The following is a 23,999-nucleotide window of genomic DNA, read 5'->3' as shown; positions in this document are numbered from 1 at the left end:
CCCCAAACAGATTTAATAAGTCATAGTCTACTGAGAGGAGTAGGGCAAGGTGAGGGGGAAATTGCCAGTGTTTATAAAGGGGTGAGGAAATCTTAAACCTAATTTCCAAATGTCCGTTTTCAAAAGTGGGCCGAGCAACAGATGTGACTCCTTCCTTTATACCAGGCATAGGCAAACTTGGCCCCCAAGATGTTTTGGGACTACAACTCCCATCATCCCTAGCTAACAGGACCAGTGGTCATGGATGATGGGAATTGTAGTCTCAAAAACATCAGGAGGGCTGAGTTTGCCTATGCCTGCTTTATACAGTAGACATTCTGGCCATGCAAATGATGGGTGTCCCTACATGCACACCTCTCTCCAGCCAGGCAAGCACCAACCTCACATTTCAAAGGCACTTCCAGCCAGGCAAAAAACACTCCAAGCCAGCAAGGAGGCGCCGGGCCACTGAGGGGTGGGATCTGGGAAGGAGGGGTGTGGCCTCAAGAGTGGGGATAGTCCCAGAGGCAGGAAGGGATAGAGAGACCCAGACGGTTACATTTGGCCCCCAAACCTGATGTTTCCCACACCCGATTTAGACAGAAAGGGGAGAAACCAATCTAATTTTTCATCTAATGACAGTTTATATAATTCAAAAAACATAACAGATTGTCTTTGTTTTGCATCTTTCTGATATATTTTCCTCAGAGGCTGGCGTGGGTTTGGGCATCGGATTATGCAGCATCCCTTATTTTCAGTGTATATCAGGAATATTCATTCATGCCCTCTCTCCAGGCTCTGTAGCTCACATGGATGGAAGGCTCAGGTATGTTGAGACCAAATAGCTTCAGCAGCAGGTGTGTGTGTGTGTGTGTGTGTGTGTGTGTGTGTGTGAGAGAGAGAGAGAGAGAGAGAGAGAGAGAGAGAGAGAGAGGAGAGAGAGAGAGAGAGAATTCACATCTCTTCAGAAGGCAGTCACTAACTGTTTTTCACTAACTGAAAAAAAATACACGAGGAAATCTAATTACAGAAAAGATGTAGAGAAAAGATGGACCTATATTTGCAGTCGACTTTCATTTATTCGTTTTAGGCATTGACATACCGCTTAACCGTTAGCATTTCTAAGTCACATACATAAACAGTACACAGAATAAAACATCAGAAAGTCAGCATAAAACTGAACATAAAACGCCTACTGGAATCAGAAAGTATTTGATTTGCACTTAAGTTCAGCAAGGACGGGGCCTGTACAATCTCAGTCGGAAGGGGACTGCACAGGCTTGGTCCACAACAGGGAATGCACAGACTTATGAGTCATGCACCGGAGCCATGGAGGACAGAGACCCCCTCCCCAAGACCTCAGTGATTAGATAGTCCTGAGCCCAAGATGTTAAAGGGTCTTCTACAGTGGTACCTTGGTTCTCAAACTTAATCCGTTCTGGAAGTCCGTTCCAAAACCAAAGCGTTCCAAAACCAAGGCATGCTTTCCCATAAAAGTAATGTAAAATGGATTAATCCATTCCAGATTTTTAAAAACAACCCCTAAAACAGCAATTTAACATGAATTTTACTATCAAACGCAGGCACCCCCAAACTCGGCCCTCCAGATGTTTTGGGACTACAACTCCCACCATCCCTAGCTAACAGAACCAGTGGTCAGGGATGATGGGAATTGTAGTCCCAAAACATCTGGAGGGCTGAGTTTGGGGATGCCTGATCTAACGAGACCATTGAGTTGTTTGAGTACCAAGGCATATGAGAACCAAAGTACCACTGTAAATTAATACAAGAACCTCAAAACTGATGGTGTCAGCCCCACTTCCCTTCGACACACATGGCAGCAATAAGGGCATGTCTACACAACAAACCTGCACCGGACTGACCCCAAAACATCCTCCGTATGTAACACACACACACATTTTATAGGGACAACAGAGCAACCACTCTCAAACCTCCCCAACTGCCGGTGCTTTTAAAAACCATGTGCACACTTCCTAGAATGGTATGAGAAGCTGCACATTAGCAAGCTAAATTGTGCTGCAAATACCATGAAGGGCTTGGACCACATTGCTCTCTCAGCCTTCTGTGCTTGAGCTGGAAGTTTTTAAGCAACACTCACCCCCCTACCCCCAAAGTGAAAGGCCAGGCTAAGCAAGCAGGAAGGAAGGAAACTGTGGGTGCAACACACTTGACAAATCACACACCGCAGGTCTGGTTGCAGCTAAAGACGCATCAGAAGAAAGTTTGTAAAAGTCACCAAAGTGTGAAGGATGAACGGGTTCTTCAGACCTGCACGACTTCCACACGCTGTGTATTTCGGGGATATTCTCCTGGGCAGGCAGCCCTCTGGGACATAGTCATTTGCAACCTAATTCTATCTCCCTCTGCCCCATTACAGACTGAGAGACCAAAAGGGAGGAAAATAGAATTACTGTTTTTTTCCGTGTATAATATGCCCCCATGTATAAGATGACCCCTATTTTTTTTATTGATTTTCCAAAATTTTGAAACAAACAAACATAGATCTTAGTTATACTTAATCCAATCTTAGTAACATTGTTACTTGACTTCCTCAAATCCCCCTAGCTAAATTTCAGTGTATATCATTGTAACAGTTTTCCAAAACTAATTTTCTCATAAAATTAACTTAATCAGTTAACATCTTTTTTTCTTTTCATTTTGACTTTAAACATGTTATTCTCTAACATTGCATATTTAAATCCTAAGCCTATCTGGTATTTGCAAGTTTTCCCAATTAAGTTATCTTAACATATTTAACTAAATAGTCTTTAAATTTCCTCCATTCCTCCTGGTACTCCTTGTCCTTCTGGTTGCGGACTTTTCCAGTCAGGTCGGCTAGCTCCGAAAAGTCCATCATCTTCATCTGCCATCCCTCCACTGTTGGAACTTCTTGTGTTTTCCAATTCTTAGCTAACAAAATTCTAGCTGCAGTTGTGGCATACAAAAACAGTCTAACATCTTCCTTGGGCAATTCCAAACCTGTTACTCCAAGAAGAAAGGCCTCTGGTTTCTTAATAAACGTATATTTCAACATTTTTTTCAATTCATTATAAATCTTCTCCCAGAAGTCTTTCACCTTGGGGCAGGTCCACCACATATGATAAAAGGTACCTTCTTTTTCTTTACATTTCCAATATAAATTATCACTGTTATGATATATCTTTGCCAATTTTACAGGGGTTAAGTACCATCTATACATCATTTTCATAATATTTTCCTTTAACACTGTACATGCAGTGAACATGACCCCTTTCCTCCATAACCTCTCCCAATCTTCAAACACTATATTATGTCCCACATCTCTTGCCCAGTCTATCATCACGGATTTAACTTGTTCATCCTTTGTATGCCACACCAACAATATTTTTTTTTAACCTGAAATTAAGAAATGAAGTTGTTTAGCTTTTTGGGGGGTGGGGGAGGTCACTTCCATCAATCGCTCACCCGCCTGCCCGCCACTGCTGATCACTTGTCGCAGCCACTGCCGATCGCACACCTCGCTGCAGCTGCCAATTGTCTGCTTGCTTACTGCCACCAACAACCCACCCGCCCACTTGCCATAGCCACCAATTGCCTGCCTGCCTTGCCACAGCTGCCAATTTCCTGCCCAATAGCCTCAGCCACAGCCAATCACCAGCAAGCCTTGCTGCAGCCACCAACCACCCACCCAGTTGCCGCTGCCAATCTCCTGCTTGCTGCTGCCATTAATCGCATGTCCCCCCTCCATTCACTATCCACGTATAAGACAACACCCAATTTCCCCTATTTTTTCAAGCAAAAAGCATTGACTTATACACAGAAAAATACGGTATATTGTAGGCCACCTAGGCCACATTTACACCATACATTTAAAGCACGATAATACCACTTTAACCCAAAGAATTCTGGGAGCTGTAGTTTCTTAAGGGCACTGAGAGTTCTTATGAGGCTCCTCTTCCCGCCACAGAGCTACAATTCGCAGAGTTCCCTGGAAAGAGGGGTTGATACAAAGCGAATTGTAGCTCTGTGAGATGAACAGTAGTCTCCTACCATCCCTCAGCACCCTTAACAAACTGGAGCGACAAATTTTGGCCTTGTGGGACAGAACTACCGTATTTTTTGCTCTATAAGACGCACCAGACCATAGTTTTTGGAGGAGAAAAACAAGAAAAAAAATATTCTGAATCTCAGAAGCCAGAACAAGAGGGATCGTTGTGCAGCGAAAGCAGCGATCCCTCTTGCTGTTCTGGCTTCTGGGATAGCTGCGCAGCCTGCATTCGCTCCATAAGACGCACACACATTTCCCCTCACTTTTTAGGAGGGAAAAAGTGAGTCTTATAGAGCAAAAAATATGGTACCTAAATTGTACAGAAATTTATTTATGTATGCTACTACAGCAGCAAGACGTTACTTGCCCCAAGGTGGAAAGAAGCAGAAGTCCCAGTAAAGGAAGAATGGATACAAAAAAACTTATGGAATATGCAGAAATGGCAAAACTTACCAGAAGAATGAGAAATCAAGATAACAAACTTTTTATAAAAGAATAGAAATGGTTTTTTGAATATTTACAGATGAATTGTAAACAGATAAAAACATTAGCAGGATTACTGTCACAACCTGCAGTCTTATAAGAGTATATATTTACAGCAGAAAATTTAATGAGCAAGTCAAATGAATTTGGATATGCAGAAGAGATTAAAAAAATAAATTTAAGGAACTGCAGAAAGAGGGGGAAGGAAGTCAAATTTTGAAATGCGAAATTGATTGCAAAACTAATGAAATGTATAAATTTGAAAAGTATAACTAAAAATCTTTTTTTAAAAAAGCAAAAACAAATTTTGGCCCTGCTCTTCACCTCCACTGCACAACAAGGCTACAACAGAACCCCTAGGTTCTGGGTTAAAATACTATTGTGGCTCACTTGGTATGAAAAGTTGGACCGCCTTGATTTAGGCCATCAATAGTACAGTGGTGCCCCGCAAGACGAATGCCTTGCAAGACGGAAAACTTGCCAGATGAAAGAGTTTTCCGTTTTGGAGGTGCTTCGCAAAACGAATCTCCTATGGGCTTGCTTCGCAAGACGAAAATGTCTTGTGAGTTCTTGCGGGTTTTTTCCCCTTCCCCCCTTTTTCTAAGCCGCTAAGCCACTTATCAGCTGATCCGATAAGCCGATAAGCCGCTAAAAGCCGCTAATAGCGCTAATCCGCTAATCCGTCAAAGGGCTTGCTTCGCAAGACGAAAAAACCGCTAGACGAAGAGAATCACAGAACGGATTCTTTTCGTCTTGCGAGGCACCACTGTAAATGCATACCTTCTAGCATGTCCCTGAAGAAAATAGGGACGTCCTATTCCATAATAATAATCTTTATACCCTGCCTATCTGACTGGGTTGCCCCAGCCACTTTGGGCACCTTCCAACATATATAAAAACATAACAAAACATAAAACATTTAAAACAGATGCCTTCAGATGTCTTCTAAAGGTTATATAGTTAGTAAACTCCTTGGCTCGGGGGGGTCACATAACTCCATATCCTTCTACATTTCTCCGATGAAAACAGGGATGTCCTAAGGAAAGGGGGACATTCCGGGATCAAATCAGAAACTGGGATGGCTTCCGTAAATCTGGGACAGTCCCTGGAAAATAGGGACACTTGGAGGGTCTGCATTATCAGTTGCTGGTGTTCCCAATAGGAGAATAGGGAAGTAGTTTATCTTGTTCATGCTATGCTATTTTTTCTTAAAAGGCTGCCTTTTGTGCATGTATTCAAGTCTGCTATTCAATAAAACCACTGAACTTCCCTCCACTATTGCCTAAAGAACTCTTACGTTTGGCAAAACAGTGGGAAAGTTGCACTGACAAGCTTAAATCCATGGCTTCTGTAAATCCGGGTCTGTTTTTTGAAAACAGGGACATTTGGAGGGTCTGTAAATGTGTACTAAAATAAATACCGGTAATCACATCTTGGCTTCCGGATTGAAATATGTAAATTTCCCCCCCTATCCATTTTGGAAGGTGCGGAGATGAAATAGTGGAAATCAATGAGGCATCGGTCCAGAACATGTCGCTTAATGAGGTCCATGCAGTTTTAAGTCATTGCAATCCTGGCGCTGTGCAGATTATCATCAGCAGACACCCCGATCCTCAGGTAAGCTTGAAGCTTCCATATTCTGATGATGCTTGAGTGTCAGGACTGAGCCATGGAGTCACAACCGGGAAGACCTTGTTACCTTTTATAGCTCTTCCTGTCTAAGAGGCCCCAATGGACAGCCTGGGTTTGGTGTGGCATTGATAGTCCAGGCCTGGTTTTCAACTCTTTATTGCTCAGGAAGATATCCCAACTGCAGTTCTGGTGGGACACAGTGCCAGATTTACGTATAGGCTAAATAAGCTATAGCCTACGGCCCCACTCTCTTGGAGCCCCCCCCCCAAAAAAAATTAAACGAAAAAAAAACCTGGATGCACTTTGATAAAATACATACAGTGGTACCTTGGATTAAGAACTTAATTCGTTCTGGAGGTCCGTTCTTAACCTGAAACTGTTCTTAACCTGAGGTACCACTTTAGCTAATGGGGCCTCCCGCTGCTGCTACGCTGCTGCTGCGCAATTTTTGTTCTCATCCTGAAGCAAAGTTCTTAACTCTAGGTACTATTTCTGGGTTAGCGGAGTCTGTAATCTGAAGTGCCTGTAACCCAAGGTGCCACTGTATTTTGTTATGTGCAAATGGCTTTAGATACCTATTAGGTACATAAATTACCATATGGCATATATTCAACACACAAAAACAGTGACAATTTGTTGTTGACAAAGGGCAGTTGGACATATAAAGGGCCCCATTACCTTCAGTAGCTTAGGGCCTCATCAAACCTAAATCTGGCCCTGGTGGGATGCCATATGGGGCAAGCTCACACAGAGCCCAGAGATCATCAACCTTGTTAGACCGACAACTCCCATCAGATCCCCCAGCCAACTTAGCCAACCGTTGGAGGTGATGATTGTAGTCAGAGAATTGTAAAATTGTAGAGTTGGAATGGACCCCCAAGGGTAATCTAGTCCTTCTTCTTCTTTCTTCTTTGGCGATCGCTTGTAGCCGAGTAAGATTGTCTTCCATAAACACGGTTTCAACAATGAGTCCGCAAGTCACTGTGGAGGCCAGTTCTGGACCCACACGTCCTTCCACAGTGGGGACACAGGTTTCTGGGCAGGAGTTGATCACAGTGTGGATTTGCCAAGTGTGCCTTCCTCTTATCATGTTTCTCCCTTGCGTCCTGAGTTCGAGCATCTTCAGAGCCCATGACACCTTTGGTCAAGGATGTTCTCCAGTTGGACCGCTTGCAGACCAGTGTTTCCCTGCAATGCAAGACTCTCGACTAGATCATACAAGGCAGAACGGCCACCCAACCTCTGCTTACAAACCTCCAAAGGAGGAGGTTGCACTACCTTCCAAGGTAGTCGCTCCCCAGATGCTTCAACCCTGTTGTTAGGGTTGCTAACAACATGCATTGGGAACACCCATGATGGAGAAGAAGCAAAGGAGCTAAGATTGGAGGTTTTTAAGCAGAGGTTGGGTGGCCATCTGTCATGGATGCTTTCATTGACATTCCTGCATTGCAGGGGGGTTGGACTAGATGACCCTTGGGGTCCCTTCCAACTCTACAAGTCTATAATTCTATGTGGCGGATGTGGAAAAGGTGAAGCTTCTCTTCTACTGCAAATTGGGTGTTCTTCACAGCGTCTTTTTTTCCTTTAAAATGTAAGTGCTCAGGGTTTATGTACAGTCATTTGCATTTACTGTTTGTCTTTAATCCTCATGAGCGAAGTGCCATTAAGCAGCAGCTCAGATGCTTTACATGTTGTTATCTGGTGGCTTTTAGCTTCCTGGATGTAAAAAAAGAAAGCAGTTATTCAAATGATTTCACTTTAGAATTGTTTCCTAGCAATCTATATATATAAGACATTTTCAGTCTTGATAGCGGGTGGCCAGGAATGGATCTACTTTGAAACTAATGAAGTTTAAGCTTAGGGGGCACCAATCCTGGAGGGGCCCTAGAAGCAACTTGAGTCCACATTGCTTAAGAATTTTTGGTCTAGTAAACCCAGTTTGAGTCTCACATCTCAAACTGATTAACTTTTTATGGTACATATATATCAACAACAACAAAGTCTGAGAGTCAGTAGTGCAGATGTTGTAAAGGCAGAATGTCGCAGTAACACAAAAACTATAAGGCCTAGTGTTATGTACTGAGTTGAATAGGATCCAAAATGCAGCAGTCTGATTGGTCCTAGAACAATAGGATCCAAAATGCAGCAGTCTGATTGGTCCGCAGGAGCCACCCAATCCAGCTCCAGGTGGAAGTGAATCCACAACCTGATTGGCCTACAGGAGAATCCTGGAATTAGCCAATCACGTGCAGCCCATTATGTAAATTATGTAGATAAAGCAGATATTGTGGGGGAACTTCCATTCCTCCTCACCACTATGAGCTGAATAAAGAGCATGAAATCCACTCTCGACTCCGAGTATATTTCACCTAGGTAATTTTTATTCACAACAGTGACTTTGACTTGCAAGATAATCCAGTACAGCAGTTTTAATCAGACATGTGGTAGTTCTTTTCTTTTTTAAAATTGTGATCTGTTGTGGAACAACCCAACTGAAGAACATAATGGTGGCTACCCAGACCTTGTTGCTGGTTGTGAGGGGGCCCCCATAACAGTTCAAGTTTCAGGGTCCCCAAAATGTAGGTGGCAGGAAAAGGAAATGCTGTATGTCACCAAAAGACACCCTCTTATCAAGACAGATTTTTATCTGGTGTTAGTCCTATTCACAGGAGACCCATTGAAAGTAAAAGACAGGGCTATTTTAGTCTCAAAGCTACTAACATGAGTTTGACCAAACTGCGGGAGGCAGTAGAAGACAGGAGTGCCTGGCGTGTCCCATGGGGTCACGAAGAGTCGGACACGACTAAACAACAACATTTTAGTCTTATAAATTTCAGTGGGTTTACTCTGAGTATAACTGAGCTAGATACAACTCTCTGGGTTTTATGTATGCTGCAAGTATCAGGTCAAATACAGCATTAGAAAACCCCAAACCTCCTACATATTCTTTGAGCCAAGCTATGTAGTCAATGACCTCATGTGATGTCTCTGTTGCTCTACTGTGCTATTTCAGCTTAGTTCCATTTGTAGAACATGAGACTCTTAACCTCAGGGTTCTGGGTTTGAGTTCCACGTTAGGGGGAAGATTCCGGCATTGCAGGGGGTTGGACTAGATAATCCTCACGGTCTTTTCCAACGCTACAATTCTATGATTCCATGATTCTGAAGCAAAAAAAAAAAGGCAATACACTGTGGGCAAAAAAATGAAGGGGGGAAAAGCCGCACTCCACAAATCACAAAAAGAAAATTGATAAAGCGCCGAACAGAAACTTGAGTGAAAAGGGGCTCCTTTGTGTAAGAAAGGTATTCAGGAAAAGGGAACCAAATTCAGTCTTTAGCCAAACTTTCCAGCTTCCACAAGTAGCTCTGTGATCTGTGACGTTTTGTAGGTTTCTGAACAGCAGCTAAAGGAGGCTATTTCACAAGCAGTGGAGAGCAACAAGTTTGAAAGGGAGAGGTACCAGTGGCGGACAGAAGGTAAGGAAATCCCAATTGGTTTAGAATTTATTAAAAATTGAATGCAGTTTCTGACGCTGGCCCACTTGAATCGTATCTCGAAGTCCATCTCCCCCATTTTCTGGAGGGGATGTAGCTCCAGACGGTCCTGCTATCATATGTGGTGCGCCTTCACCCCTGAAAGTTCTGGAGTTTGGCAATATCAGATATCAGGACCACCGCTGGACAGAGGAGCATCACTCTAGATCCCAGGCTTTCCCCATGAAACATGTTTGTGGGAGAGAATTTGGACCACCATTAGAAAATCATCCACCTGCTGGGGGATGCCTGCTTAATCACAGCGAAAGGGTGGAAGGAGCCTTAATCACGCCTAGGACTCTCATACCTATGGGACCACCTCTCCTGGTATGCCCCACGGAGGACCTTAATGTCCATAAATAGTAACACCCTAGAGGTCCCGGACCCTAAGGAGGTCAGATTAGCCTCAACCAGACCCAGGGCCTTTTCAACACTGGCTCCGGCCTGGTGGAATGCTCTGTCTCATGAGACCAGGGCCCTGAAGGATCTGAATTCTTTCTGTAGGGCCTGTAAGACAGAGATGTTCTGCCTGGCCTTTGGCTTGGAATCAACTTGATCCCCTCCCTCTCTTTCCTTTTTCCTTTCTCCTTCTGTGATGGAACTCCTATTTGGGGACTTCCCTGGCTTTTTTCTGGCCCACGTAGGACCAGTCTGGATAGTTGGCCTTGGTGAAGACTTGACGTTTTCATCCCTCCCCCCAAGTTTTTGATTTGAGTTCCTACTGAAATGAGGCTGCATTTTAATGTTTTAATGTCGTATTTTAATCTTGTTTTTAAGTTGTATTTCAATCAATTGTTTTTATACCTGGTGTCAGCCTTCCACTTGGCTGGGGAGGGTGGGGTATAAATAAAATTTATTACTATTATTATTAATCATATCCCATGATGAACTGGCTCTGTAAGGCTCATCAGCTGGGAGTTCTTTGAAGAGCCACTGAGACCTGCTGGACTTTGCAGCAGAATGGTGTCTTTTTGTCACGTATTTGTCACCAGAGACACCAAGTAAGCAGATCCTTTGAAAATATGGTTTGGAAATGTTTATAGTTTGCAGCTGTACAGGTTTTTCCTCTGCTTTGTGGGGGGGGGGCACTGTGACTGGGCCTGCAACAAAACAAACAAACAAACAAACTTTGTAGTGAGTTTCCCCATCATTTTTCCAGAAAAAAAGCACTGGCTTTGCCATGTAGGTTTGAAATTTGCAGTCACCCAGAGGGTTTGGGGTTGTTTTTTATTTCTTTTATTTAAAGTGCAGCTCATGCAGGGAAGCTGTTGTGGTTTTGGAATAACTCCAGAGCTTCTTCAGGTGCACAGAATTAGTTGTGTGGGTGTTTAGATTCTGGTTATTGTCTTATTCCTCACTCAAAAACTGTTTGTATTTTTGAATGCAGGTGTTAAAAGCCTGGAGAACAGCTGGCACAAGAGACCTCCATGTGAAAAATACTCAGAGAGGAATAATGCTCATTCCAGCCACCGCTCCCAAAAGCTTATGATCCGTTCCAGCAGCGACAGCAGTTACAACCCCAGGCCATCATGTGGCAACGGCCTTCCCTACCAGCTGGCTGATATGAAAGAAAAAGGGCACAGCATTGATGTACCAATTACAAGACAGCCTGGCTCCTTGTATTCTTCCTCTAGAACAAGCCTGGAGAAGGATTCCTCTCCACCAATGCTGAAAGAAGACGGTCACCTCTTGCAAAATACAAAAAGGTCGGCAGAGATCCTTGTTAGGAAACCCAGGTCCTCAAAGCCCAAACCTCCGCCGAGGAAATATTTCAAGCAGGACTGCACCAGCAGCAAGCAGGCGAGCAGGGAAGCGAAAGAGAAGCCCAAGCTGCAAGGGGACGGGAGCCCACCTCCTTCCAGCGCTCAGGTAAGACAACTTCCCAGGGAATGAAGCCAACAAAAATAGGAGTCTTAACAATGCGGATGTTACCTCCCTGGTAAAATCCACACCTTCTAAGAGCAGTGACTCTCGGACTAGGAAGAAGGTCCACTTTCACTGGGCAGAAGTGATGTCAATGGGTAAGCTGGGGAGAAATTCAGTTCGGCTCACTTTTAAAAGCAAATTTATCCAATTCACACTTTCTGAAACCAAAACAGAGGTGTCCTTTGAAATTCACACTTCTCCAAATTTCACAATGTACAGTGGATGCTCGGGTCGCGAATGTGACCCGTGTGGGATGCACATTTGCAACCTGCAGCTGCGTGTCTGCGCATGCGTGGGTTGCGATTTGGCGCTTCTGCGCATGCGCGATTGCAAAAAGCCGGAAGTAACCCGTTCCGGTACTTCCGGGTTTCGGTGGTCCATAACCTGAAAAAACTCAACCTGAAGTGTCTGTAACCCACGGTATGACTGTAGTTCTTTAACCAAGTAATTTGTACAAAAATGCACATGCTAAATTAAGTGGTCTGATAAATGCATATACAGTGGTACCTCTACTTACTTGCACCTCTTGTTATGTATCCTTCATGATAGACGCGCGGCAAACCCAGAGGTATACTTCCAGGTTTCGCCATGCACGCATGTGCAGATGTGCTTTACTGCGCTGCATGTGTGCGCAGAACAGGCACCACCGGTTGCGGAAACCTCGGGATCTAACCGGAGCTTGAAACAGATCCCATCCACAACCAGAGGTACCACTGTATTTGTGAAAATAACACACACACAAATGCATTATTAGGGAAGAGTGCTTCGTAAACAGTTGGGAAGAAATTAAGCAGGACCTGAGCACAACTCTTTCTGGGATGCTGGAGAGCAACTGATACTGGTCCAGATGGACCAATGGCTTGATCTGGTGAAATATCTGCATTCCCATTAAGAGTGGGAAGATGGAACGTGAGATTCCACACTAGGGGAAAGTGAAAGGGAAAAGGCAAGCAAATGGATGGGTGAGTGTCAGGGACTGGCTGGATGAAGAGAAGTGGAGGAAGGCACCAGCCAGGGAACCCCCAAGGGAAACCCCAGAGGAGGAAGGCTCAGAACCAGAGGGTTGGTGGTGGGACACTGAGGAGAGGTCAGAGGGGGAGAGGATTGGGAGGAGGTGCTGGATGCTGAAGGGGTAACAGGGTTTAGTGAGCAGGAAGAGCCAGTGAAAGGGAACAGTTCAGACTCTCAGGCGGAAGCAGAAGATGGGAGTCAAGAGACTGCTGAAGAATCCAGGGAGTCTCCCTCTCCTGCTGCAACAATCTCTCCTCCACCCCTGGTCTCCAAGAACTCACACAGTTATGAGAGGTCAGAGATGTGCAGAGATTGCTTGGAAACATCTGAGAGAGGAGGAGCCTTAGAAAAGGTGGGAGGCAGGGACCTGCATTCCTGGCAACTGCTCCATAGGTGCAAGACCTACTGGGAAGGGTTGCCGAGTTTCCTTGAATAAAGAGTTAACTTCACTGACAACTGAGTTCTGCTTCTTTTGTGCTGACTCCATCCCTGACAATGAGTTAATAAGCAGCTGAATGACAGACTTAAGTACTCATTTAGTGCGAACTGTCAGGTTTTTAGAGGTGCAAACTGTCAGGTTTTTATTTCTGGTAGCCAACGGCAATGACAATGCAAACTCTCCCCAAATCATTTAAATTTTAAAAATCTCCTTGGTATTAAAACCTGTTTTGGATCAGGGTGCATAACGCTACCCTATACTGTAGGTCACAAACTTGTCTGCATTGCCAGCAGCCATCTAATTCTTAAATAATCTGATTGACCACCTAGAGAATTCTGAAATGAGTGAAGGACTCTATGCCTAGGTGAATTATGTAAAGGACAATGTGACATATAGTCACAATGTCTTCAGTCTGACCTGATCTGTATTCACAAAGATGGTAGCTTGGTCTCACAACTGTGGATGCCTGGGGCCATGGGTGCTATGCAGTCTACGGTGTTGGCTATTTGTATGTGGGATTTACAAAAAGGCTGATTTAAGCGCAATGTATCAAACTGCCCTTGACTGACTGATTCCCAAGAGACCTGTGAGTGCACGCTTCTTCTGGTACATTTGCACAAGTATACAAAGCTTCAGCGAAAAAGGAACTAGTTTTTAGATATCATGAGCTTAACAATGGAAAGTACCAGGTAGCATATATGCAAAGCAAGCAAAACAAATATATCACTGGTACAAAGTTTTGCAAGAACTTATGAAACGCTGCAGAATGATAAAAAAAAAATTAAGCGCCAATTATGGTAAAAATTTGTAGGTATGATTTTTTGTCTTCCACCCTTCAAATATGCACCAGTAGCATCCACAGATATTTAACCCTATAAGTCACTGAGGAAGGGTAACCCCTTAGATCAGGGTTTCCCAAACCTGCTGGGTCTCCAGCTGTTTTTGGACTACAATTCCCATCATCCTGATCACTGTTCCTGCTAGTTATAGATGATGGGAGTTGTAGTCCAAAAACAGCTGGAGTCCCAAGTTTGGGAAACCCTGCTTTAGATCCTTCCTCCCCAAACTGGTGCCCTGCAGATGTTGGATTGCAACATCCCTTATCACTGGTCATTCATCCTAAAAAGTTTATGTAAACGTTCAATCATATTCAGTCTTTATCAAGTAATTCACTTTGATTTGTTTGCAGGGCTGCTATATGACTGTGATTAGTCATCTTCTATTCATCTTGATTTGCTTGTGGAGTGTTTCTAAATCTTCCCACTCAATAATTTGTTCATTCCACACTTTTCAATGCATATCCCTGTCACTTTCCTAATTGCAGAAAGTCATTTTTTAAAAAAGTGGATTTGTTGTGTTAGGACAGTAGAACAGTTTAAATTAGGCATGGGGAGAAATTTGGTGTGATTGAGATTTTAATGTGCACGTATGTAATTTGCACGTTCCTACACAATATGCAAACAGGAACCACATCCGTCCTTTGAAGCTGAATTTTGTGGTGCAGTTCTCTAACCAAATGTCTACAAAATTTGTGTATATTGGGAGAAGTGTAGATAAAAATACGTACATTAGTGAAATTAAAATTCACTGAATTGGGGGAAACTGCTTGCAAAGGCGCATATTAAGAGAAATCCTGATAAATTTTCATGAGGACTTTAAAAACAAATCTAAACTGATGTAGAAATGTGGAGAATTGATGACTGAAGGAATGAGAAGCTGGGAGAAACAAAACAAAAAAAGGACTTATCTGTCTATTCTGAGCTATAATCCACTTTAATTGCACAACCCTAAATTTCCCAGAATGCACTGGAATCCTTGTCAGAAAATATTGGCAATCTGGGGACATCCTTAATTATCGGTTCATTCTTCCTTAGGAGTCCCAGCGTAAGTGTTTCGCTGCCATTCTAGAGAGCAGGGGCCAGCTTGTGGGTGCAGAGAATGTAGTTTTGTGCAACCGGGCCTCATTACACTTGAGCTTCCTGTTTATTCCACAGGAAGCAGAAGATCTGCTGTGGCAGAGAACTAAGACAGTTGTCACTCACGGTGCTTTTGCGAGCTCTTTAGTACCCAGAGCTTCAGAGCAGCCAGATGCCTGTGTAGGAGCCTCATCCCAAGACAGAAAGACCAGCAAAGGTATGTTTCCTTGTATGATGACAAACATCACTTGTACTCACCGCAGCAAAGAAACTGAATTCATTTTGGAAGGAAATTTCTGCTCCGTGTTAAATTGTGAATTTATGCAAATGTTAAATTATGATAAAAAAATTCCTTCCAGTAGCACCTTAAATAATTTTTTTTTAATTTTTTAAATTTTTTTATTTTGACTATGGCAGACCAAAACGGCTACCTATCTGTTAAATTATGAACAAGACTGCACACTTATGCAGACTAGGTGTGTATAGGATTGCCCTGTAAATCCCAGTGGAACAAATGAATTTTGGTGAGCTAGCCAGTGCAGTCCTTCCTATACACATCTGCTCTGAAGTAGTCACACTTCTAAAGGAAGTCTCACTATATTCAGTGGTGATTGCTCCCAGGTAAGTGTGTAGGGAATCAAAGCTGCATTGCTTTCGATGAGATTTGCAGGAGAATCCAATGCATGGAAGGAACTGTGTCTTGTGGGACTTACCTTTGCACAGGACTGCAGCCTTGCTGTGCAATCCTGCGCATCTCCCCTGAGAAGCAAGCCCCATTGAGTTCAGTGGGACTGGTTCCAAGCTAAGTTGTAACCTGAGTCACAAGCCTTAGAAATCAGGGCTGGATTTAGGTTTGATGAGGCCCTAAAGCTATTGAAGGTAATGGGGCCCATTATATGTCCAGTTGTCCTTTGCCAACAACAAATTGTTGCTGTTTTTTGAGTTGATATATGGTAATTTATGGACCTAATAGGTATCTAAAACCATCTAAAGCCGTGCAACCAGTCCATACAGAATGCAGGCACCCTATATATAGAAATGAGCAAACCAGTGATATTTTAGGGAGCAGATGGGGCTCATTACTTACAGCATAGGAGCCTACACAACACAAAACACTGTTGCAGTTTGTAGGTTTTATTTTATGTTTTTTTATCTTATATTTTGGAAATGTACTTCCAGTTTTTTTTTCCCTTTAAATTTTTTGGGGTCCCCAAGAGAGTGGGGCCCTAAGCTATAGCTTGTTTAGCTTAATACATAAATCTGGCACTGTTAGGAATGCAGCCTTAATCACAGCTAACTTTTGGTGTAGAAAGATAAATGACAGCAAAAGTGGAACATGATCTTGAGGAATGGACGGCTCATTTATTTTACGACGTGTTTTGTGCAGACTTTTGTGATATGGCGCTTTTAAGATCTGTTTCGGAGATTGTTCCGCATACATAATTTTTAATATACCTGCTGCTATTTTGATATTTATTTTCTACTCTGCTTCATAAACATTTACTAGGAAGTGGTGTATAAATGCATAAATCTTGGTTTATTTCTCATCCTGCCTTAACCCAAAACACCCAGGGAGGAGCAAAATGGGAGCCAAGACATCTGTGCATACATGGTAAGCCATACTCTGGCTTACCATGATATATGAACCATAATGTTCTCTTTATCCTAGCTCACTACATTGTTCTCATGCTCACTGTTCTGAGGTCCTTAGAGGGCTGTTGGAGTAGAAGTGGCACAGAAAAATCTAAATGCAATTAGAAAAATCTAGACCACTCTCTCTATCCACCAAAGATACTAGAGCTGTATTATGTTTCTTTAAAAAATAAGTAAAACTTAGAGGAGAAACACGGGTGGCGCTGTGGTCTAAACCACTGAGCCTAGGGCTTGCCGATCAGAAGGTTGGCGCTTTGAATCCATGCGATGGGGTGAGCTCCCGTTGCTCGGTCCCTGCTCCTGCCAACCTAGCAGTTCGAAAGCACACCAGTGCAAGTAAGTAAATAGGTACCACTCTGGTGGGAAGGTAAACGGCATTTCCGTGCGCTGCTCTGGTTCACCAGAAGCGGCTTAGTTATGCTGGCCACATGACCCGGAAGCTGTACGCCGGCTCCCTCGGCCAATAAAGCGAGAAGAGCGCCGCAACCCCAGAGTCGTCCGCGACTGGACCTAATGGTCAGGGATCCCTTTACCTTTACCTAGAGGAGGCATAAGCAGCTGAGTTGATATTATAATGAATATTTATTCAAATGAAGTAGCCTTAACTTAGATGCTAGAGGGCATTGCTCATTCAGTAAAATGAAATGGCCCCCAAATGAAAATATATGCAGCGTTCAGGCATGGCACTTTCGTTCATTTCCTGTTGCATTAGACTGGAGGGAGGACAGTAGCTCAGACACAGCTTCAGAAAACTGTTGTAAACTGAAATCTGCCTGTCCCACGGAAGAAGCAGGGCTGAGGGAGAGCTCACCTCACCGCCCCCTTGTGGTGGCCTTGTGAGTTTGTGAAGCGATTTTGTAATAATAATAATAATAATAATAATAATAATAATAATAATAATAAATTGTGATGCAATTTCAAGGGTCGCTCAGATAGAATCGGACTGAGATCCTTTGATTCTTGCTCTTCTCTCTGGAAAATGCAATGGGCGAAAATTTCAAGCTAGCAGATTTAGGTCTGAGAACCAGAAGAGAGGCTTGCAACATCCTTGTTCCTCCAGTACCTCCTGCATCTGTCACCAGAGACAGGGGCTATGGGAGACATCAGCGGCAGCCACTCTATCAGGAAGTCATGGCTTGCATTTAGCTGCTTCAGTAGTCAGCTCTAGGCCAGGAAACTCGGCTGCAGAATGGAGCTATTGTTGAAACATTGGGGAACCAGGGGAAGAAATATATACATTTTTTTGCCCTGCTTGCATCATTATCTGTTTTACTGTGTTTGCAACTTGGGTTAGTAGATGGGGTGGTGTATAAACAAACAATCTCTTTCAACTCTACAATCATATTGACTCAAATTTAAAAAGAGTAAAGAAAGCAAGAAAATCATCTCTAGAATGTATACCGTATTTTTTGCCCCATAGGACGCACCGGCCCATAGGACGCATCAAGTTTTTTTGGGGGGAAATAAAGGGAAAAATTGTTATGCCCCCCCCAGGCGCTTGTGGGGCTGGCAGCGGGGAGAAGCGCTCTTCTCCCCGCAGCCCGTCTTCAGATCAGGTCTGGGGACAGCGGGGAGACGCGCTGCGCCTCCCAGCTGTCCCCGGAGCTTGCGGGGCAGGCAGCGAGGAGAAGCGCTCTTCTCCCCGCCGCCCGCCTTCAGATCAGGTCCGGGGACAGTGGGGAGACGCGCTGCGCCTCCCAGCTGTCCCCGGAGCTTGTGGGGCAGGCAGCGGGGAGAAGCGCTCTTCTCCCCGCCGCCCGCCTTCAGATCAGGTCCGGCGACAGCGGGGAGACGCGCTGCACCTCCCAGCTGTCCCCGGAACTTGCGAGGCCGGCAGCGGGGAGAAGCGCTCTTCTCCCCGCCGCCCGCCTTCAGATCAGGTCCGGGGACAGCGGGGAGACTGTCAATATATATATTTAAAAATATATAAGTCAATATATTTTTAAATATTTTTTTTAAGCGTAGAAATCTTATGTGACCATGGCCACAGGTTTATGCATCGGGGGACAGGGAAATTTGATTCAGTTTGTGTTTAAAGGCAAACCTATCTATTTCACATTTTCCGAAACAAAACTGAAACGCAGCCATCCTTTTAAATTCGTACTTCTCCCAGTTTTGCAATGCAGTTCTTCAGCCAGGTAATGTGTGCAAAAGTGCATATTCGGGGGGGGGGGGCAAAGTTTGCATAAAAACGCACAGATTAATGAAAGTAACAGACAGCAAAGGATTACATTCGGGGAAAGTGCTTGGCAAAAATGCACACATGGGGCAAAATTGCATACAGAAATGTGTGCATTAGGAGAAATTCACACTAAAACTCTAATGAATTTTCAGAAGGGCTTTTAAAAAAGAAATTGCAAAGTGATGTGGAAATGAGAACTAAGCTTGAGACTAGAACAATGAGAAACTTAAAGACAGTAAAATTGACTTGTTGATTCCTATCTGTGTGAAATCTTGGAATGAAATGAACATCCCTTCTTCACTGTTAACCATTATGGTACATTTACAGGAATGCACGATGTTCCTGTTAAATCACATTTTTCCCCGATACAGGGAAGACTCTTTCACCAACTCAACGGCCTTTGCTCAGAAGGCAGGCACGGGTAGATTATAGCCTTGAGGCTACGACTGAAGACCCTTGGGTTCGAATTTCGGACTGCATCAAAAGCTTGTTTAACCCCAGCATGTCAGAAGGCAGCTGCCCCTTAAACCTGCACCCAACCATTGATGCAAATGAAGGGAACCAAACCTCTAGCTGCTCAGAAGCAGCCCTGCAGAGATCAGACACGGAAGAGGGGGACTCAAAGGCACCCAGGTCATCCGATGAAGGCGACTTTGCTAAGAAAGGGCCGCCAGTAGCCCCTAAGCCAGCCTGGTTTCGTCAGAGCCTCAAAGGGTTGAAGAAAGGAAATTCTGATGCAGCAGCCGTCAGAAGCACCACTGAGCACCAGAGCGTCTCTGACAACGAAGTGGGTTCTACTTCGAAGATAATCCGGGCCTCGCCTAGAGGGTCGTCAATAAAGCAAAGAATAAGCTCATTTGAGAGTCTGGGCACTCCTCAGTCTCCAGAAAGAGGAAACAGAAAACTTCTATCAATGCAGAACGAAAGATCTTCCAGTAGGAGGGAGCCAAACTCGGCTGCAGTTCATCCTAAACAAGTTCCCAGTGAGAGTGTTGACTTTCAAGGTCCTGAACACAGCCACCTTCAGCCCTATCCGGATGCCACTGGCCTAGATTCGTTGTCTTGTTCAAGAGGAGACTGTGCCCCGAGTCCAAAAGCATGTAGCAGTATCCCCACTGAATCTTCCTTGACATCAACACCATCACAAGGCACGGAGCCCATCTCACAAGTCGCCAAAGCACCCAGCAAAAGAGCCCGGAGTTTCCCACTTACCGCGGCCCAATCTTGCGAGATGCAGAAAATGGACGGGGAGAAATGCAGCAAGATCTATTCCATCAGCAACCACTTCTCATCAGCGCTAATGAAATCGTTGCATTCCCTTCCTCAGTCCCCGCTGTGTTCTGGGAAAAACCCACGGAGGCCACACAATGGGTCACCAACCCCCCAAACAGAAGAAAATGGGACAACTCTCGTGCAGACCCATGAAGCTCATTCTTCGGATACCAGCTTTTCTCTTAAGTAAGACCTTCCTACTTGGTATTTTTAAATGTGTGTTTCTGATCAGTGAGCAATTTCCTGCGTGCCATCAGTTGCTCTACTGGGATTGGGGATCTAGGGTCCTTCAGGTGTATGGTGGACTCTCATCTTCCACCAGTCCCAGCCAGCATGGCCAATGGGCAGGGATGAGGGAACCCTCCGACAACATATGGAGAGTTACAGGTACTTTACAGGTACTTTACAGTTTAGGCCAGAGATGGGCAGATCATAGAATCATAGAATCATAGAGTTGGAAGAGACCACAAGGGCCATCGAGTCCAACCCCCTGCCAAGCAGGAAACACCATCAGAGCACTCCTGACATATGGTTGTCAAGCCTTCAAGATGACAGCCCCCCACAAGACACCTCTGGGTCCCATATCCTGGCTTGATCTCCCTATCACATTTTAATCAGTGTTTACTCTGAGTTTCATTCATAACGTTTCCCAAACTTGGGTCTCCAGCTGTTTTTGGACTACAACTCCCATCATCCCTAGCTGGCAAGACCAGTGGTCAAGAATGATGGCAACTGTAGTCAAAAAAACAGCTGGAGACCCAAGTTTGGGAAAAACTGAATATTTTCAGGTTCAGAAGGGGGAGAGGAGTGGCCCACACTTCATTGCCACATCTCTTTGGGGATTTTGTCGTTTTGCATCCAATGTTAGCCCTAAGAGTAGATCCGTTTAAATGAATGGCTCTAAGGCCTCATCGGCCCTATATATTTAAAGGAGTACCGTACCACCTTAAACAGTCACGGTTTCCTTCAAGGAATCCTGGGAAGTGTAGTTTGTTATGGGTCCTGAGCATCGTTAGAAGATCCCTGTCTCCTTCACAGAACTACAGTTCCCAGAGTGCCCTGGGAAGACAGACTGATTGTTAAACCGCTATGTGAATTGTAGCCCTTAACAAACTACAATTCCCAGGATTCTTTGGGGGAAGAATCATTGAACAAGTGTGAGAATGGATTTTTAAAATAGTAAATAACAGGCACAAGACCCCCAATGCAGATCAGAACCACACACCCCTGCCACATCTGCAGCTTGCGTTGGTAGAAAAGTGCCACATGGACCTATGAGAGAAAATCTCTTCCAATGCAAAGAACAGGTGAAGGGGACTTAATTTGGATCAGGCCGGAGGGGGACGATGGAGGGGTAAAGCCTTCCCACCACCCCACCCCAAGTTCCAATTTGGATCAGGTCCTTTGTGCTTACTTTGATAAATGTAAAAAGTACGTATTTGCTAAAAGAATTTGGACATCGAAGTCATTCTGGGAATGAAAAGCACATTCATAATAAACCCACTGCAGTAGACACAACAGCCTCTGGTGTGTGATGGGTCACAGGGAAAGTTTACTATCATAATATGGTGTTTCTTGTTTCCTATTCTACAATCGGACAGCCTCTCCGAGCTGAGAGACTACAAGGCAAGTAGGTCAGGCAGCGAAAAGGAGGGAAACATGAGGGAGTGCTCTTCTCCTCAACCTTTAGGCGCCTCCTCAGGACAGGCCGTCATATCGCTGCTCACCCCTGAAGAACTGGAGAAACTCATGGAGGAGGTGAAGTCCTTAGACGAGGCAACGTTAAAGGTAAGTCTTTTGCTATGGACACTTCCAGTTTCCCCAACCCCATCCATGTTCAGTGGTTTTCAACTATTGGGTTAGGACCAGGGCTGGATTTTCCTCTTACTGTGGAGCATTTCATACATGTTGTTTAGTCGTGTCCGACTCTTCGTGACCCCATGGACCAGAGCATGCCAGGCCCTCCTGTCTTCCACTGCCTCCCGTAGTTTGGTCAAACTCATGTTGGTATCTTTGAGAACACTGTCCAACCATCTCATCCACTGCCGTTCCCTTCTCCTTTTGTCCTCAATCTTTCCCAACATCAGGGTCTTTTCCAGGGAGTCTTCTCTTCTCATGAAGTGGCCAAAGTATTGGAGCATCTAAGTATTGATACATAAGGGTAAAGGGACCCCTGACCATTAGGTCCAGTCGTGGCCGACTCTAGGGTTGCGGCGCTCATCTCGCTTTATTGGCCGAGGGAGCCAGCGTATAGCTTCCGGGTCATGTGGCCAGCATGGCTAAGCCGCTTTTGGTGAACCAGAGCAGCGCATGGAAATGCCATTTACCTTCCTGCAGGAGCGGTACCTATTTATCTACTTTCACTTTGATGTGCTTTCAAACTGCTAGTTTGGCAGGAGCAGGGACCGAGCAACGGGAGCTCCCCCCGTTGCGGGGATTCGAACCGCTGACCTTCTGATCGGCAACTCCTAGGCTCTGTGGTTTAACCCACAGCGCCATCCGCATCCCATTGATACATAGAAGCGACCTATTATATGCCTTGCAAGCCACCACTGGTGTGGAAGGTTGTTAGAGTACTTTAAAACGGTGGACGGTTGTCACGTGTGGGGTGACGTTTTGGCGGCGGGGGCTGGTGACCATTGGAAGGTAGGGAGCCCAACAGGTGCAGCCACAGCCAATGACAGGAGGAGCCAGTGTGATCTAGTTTTGTCCTCATCCTTCTCCTCGTTGACTTCAAGCTGATGGACAATGCCACTCCCTGAACTGCTTGGGAGTGAAAAGGCAGGTGGGGGCAGGCTGTGGGTGGCACAGAAGGGCCCTAGTCACCCTAATTGAATCATCCTTGGTTTCTAACACAGCACCAGTACTTCTGTTTGCTCCTTACCTGAGCATAACCTAGCCGTTTTATTTCTAACAGCTTAAAATGCATGTGTGCCTATTTCCACCAACTCCCGCCTTCTGAAGGCATAAAGAGCAGGCCCTCTTGGAGAACCAGAGGGCCACTTTCAGCTGTTCAGGCAAATAAATAATAATAATGACACAGAAAAACAATATAATCTATATGGCTTAACAACAACAACAACAAAGTATTTTACGAAAGCACGTCTCTTATTTGCTTAAATTTGCAGCTCTAAGCTGATAGAGTCTGTCACCTTTTGGACTGATGCACAAGTTGAAATGCTGATCAAATACCAAAAAACAAACAAACAAACAAACAAACAAACAAACAAACAAACAAACCAGTGTTTAAATTGGAGACCTGCTTTGCACTTGAGGCCTAGGCCAAATTATCCTCTACAGTGGTACCTTGGTTTAAGTACTTAATTCGTTCCGGAGGTCCATACTTAACCTGAAACTGTTCTTAACCTGAAGCACCACTTTAGCTAATGGGGCCTCCTGCTGCTGCTGCACCACTGGAGCACGATTTCTGTTCTTATCCTGAAGCAAAGTTCTTAACCTGAAGCACTGTTTTTGGGTTAGCAGAGTCTGCAACCTGAAGCGTATGTAACCCAAGGTACCACTGTACTTCACCCACCCCTTCTCTGATAAGCCCAGATAAAGAGTCGTGCACAAGATCTCTATAGACAAACAGTCATATCAATATCATTCTTGTGCAAGACCTCAGCATTACAAAGTAAATGAAAATAAAACCCCATAAGGCTCTATTTTGCCCTTTGGATGCAATCCTAACAACCCCACTTACCTTGGGGTTAGCTCCACTCAATTCAGTAGTGCTTACATATGAGTAGACATGGGACTTTTTATTTTATTTTTAAGGTGCACTTGCACAGATAAAGGAATATTTGTGTGGGTGCCCAAAACAGATAAAGGAAGGAGGTGATGGGAGAAAGAGTGTAAGGGGGGGGGGGAGAACACCTCCAGAAACATTCCATGAAGTTCCGTCTGCCCAGCCAAACCTCCACA

At 44.6% G+C, this 23,999-nt stretch overlaps 1 protein-coding gene across 6 annotated transcripts in view; it reads left to right on the top strand.

The window, feature by feature from the left end:
- Positions 1-23,999, top strand: part of IL16 (interleukin 16) — a 72,975-nt gene that overhangs the window by 43,292 nt on the left and 5,684 nt on the right. For all 6 annotated transcript variants that reach the window (XM_081171022.1, XM_081171025.1, XM_081171023.1 and 3 more), the window contains 7 exons: positions 688-805; positions 5,995-6,127; positions 9,532-9,619; positions 11,064-11,545; positions 15,047-15,185; positions 19,175-20,261; positions 21,677-21,863. In XM_081171022.1, coding sequence (XP_081027148.1) covers positions 688-805; positions 5,995-6,127; positions 9,532-9,619; positions 11,064-11,545; positions 15,047-15,185; positions 19,175-20,261; positions 21,677-21,863 — 2,234 coding nt within the window. The remainder of the gene's footprint in view (positions 1-687; positions 806-5,994; positions 6,128-9,531; positions 9,620-11,063; positions 11,546-15,046; positions 15,186-19,174; positions 20,262-21,676; positions 21,864-23,999) is intronic.

Source organism: Podarcis bocagei (assembly GCF_964188305.1).
Source record: "Podarcis bocagei genome assembly, chromosome: 14".
Taxonomy (NCBI): Eukaryota; Metazoa; Chordata; class Lepidosauria; order Squamata; family Lacertidae; genus Podarcis; species Podarcis bocagei.
The sequence above is the reverse complement of the archived record's forward strand: the minus strand, read 5'-3'. Positions and strand labels throughout refer to the sequence as shown.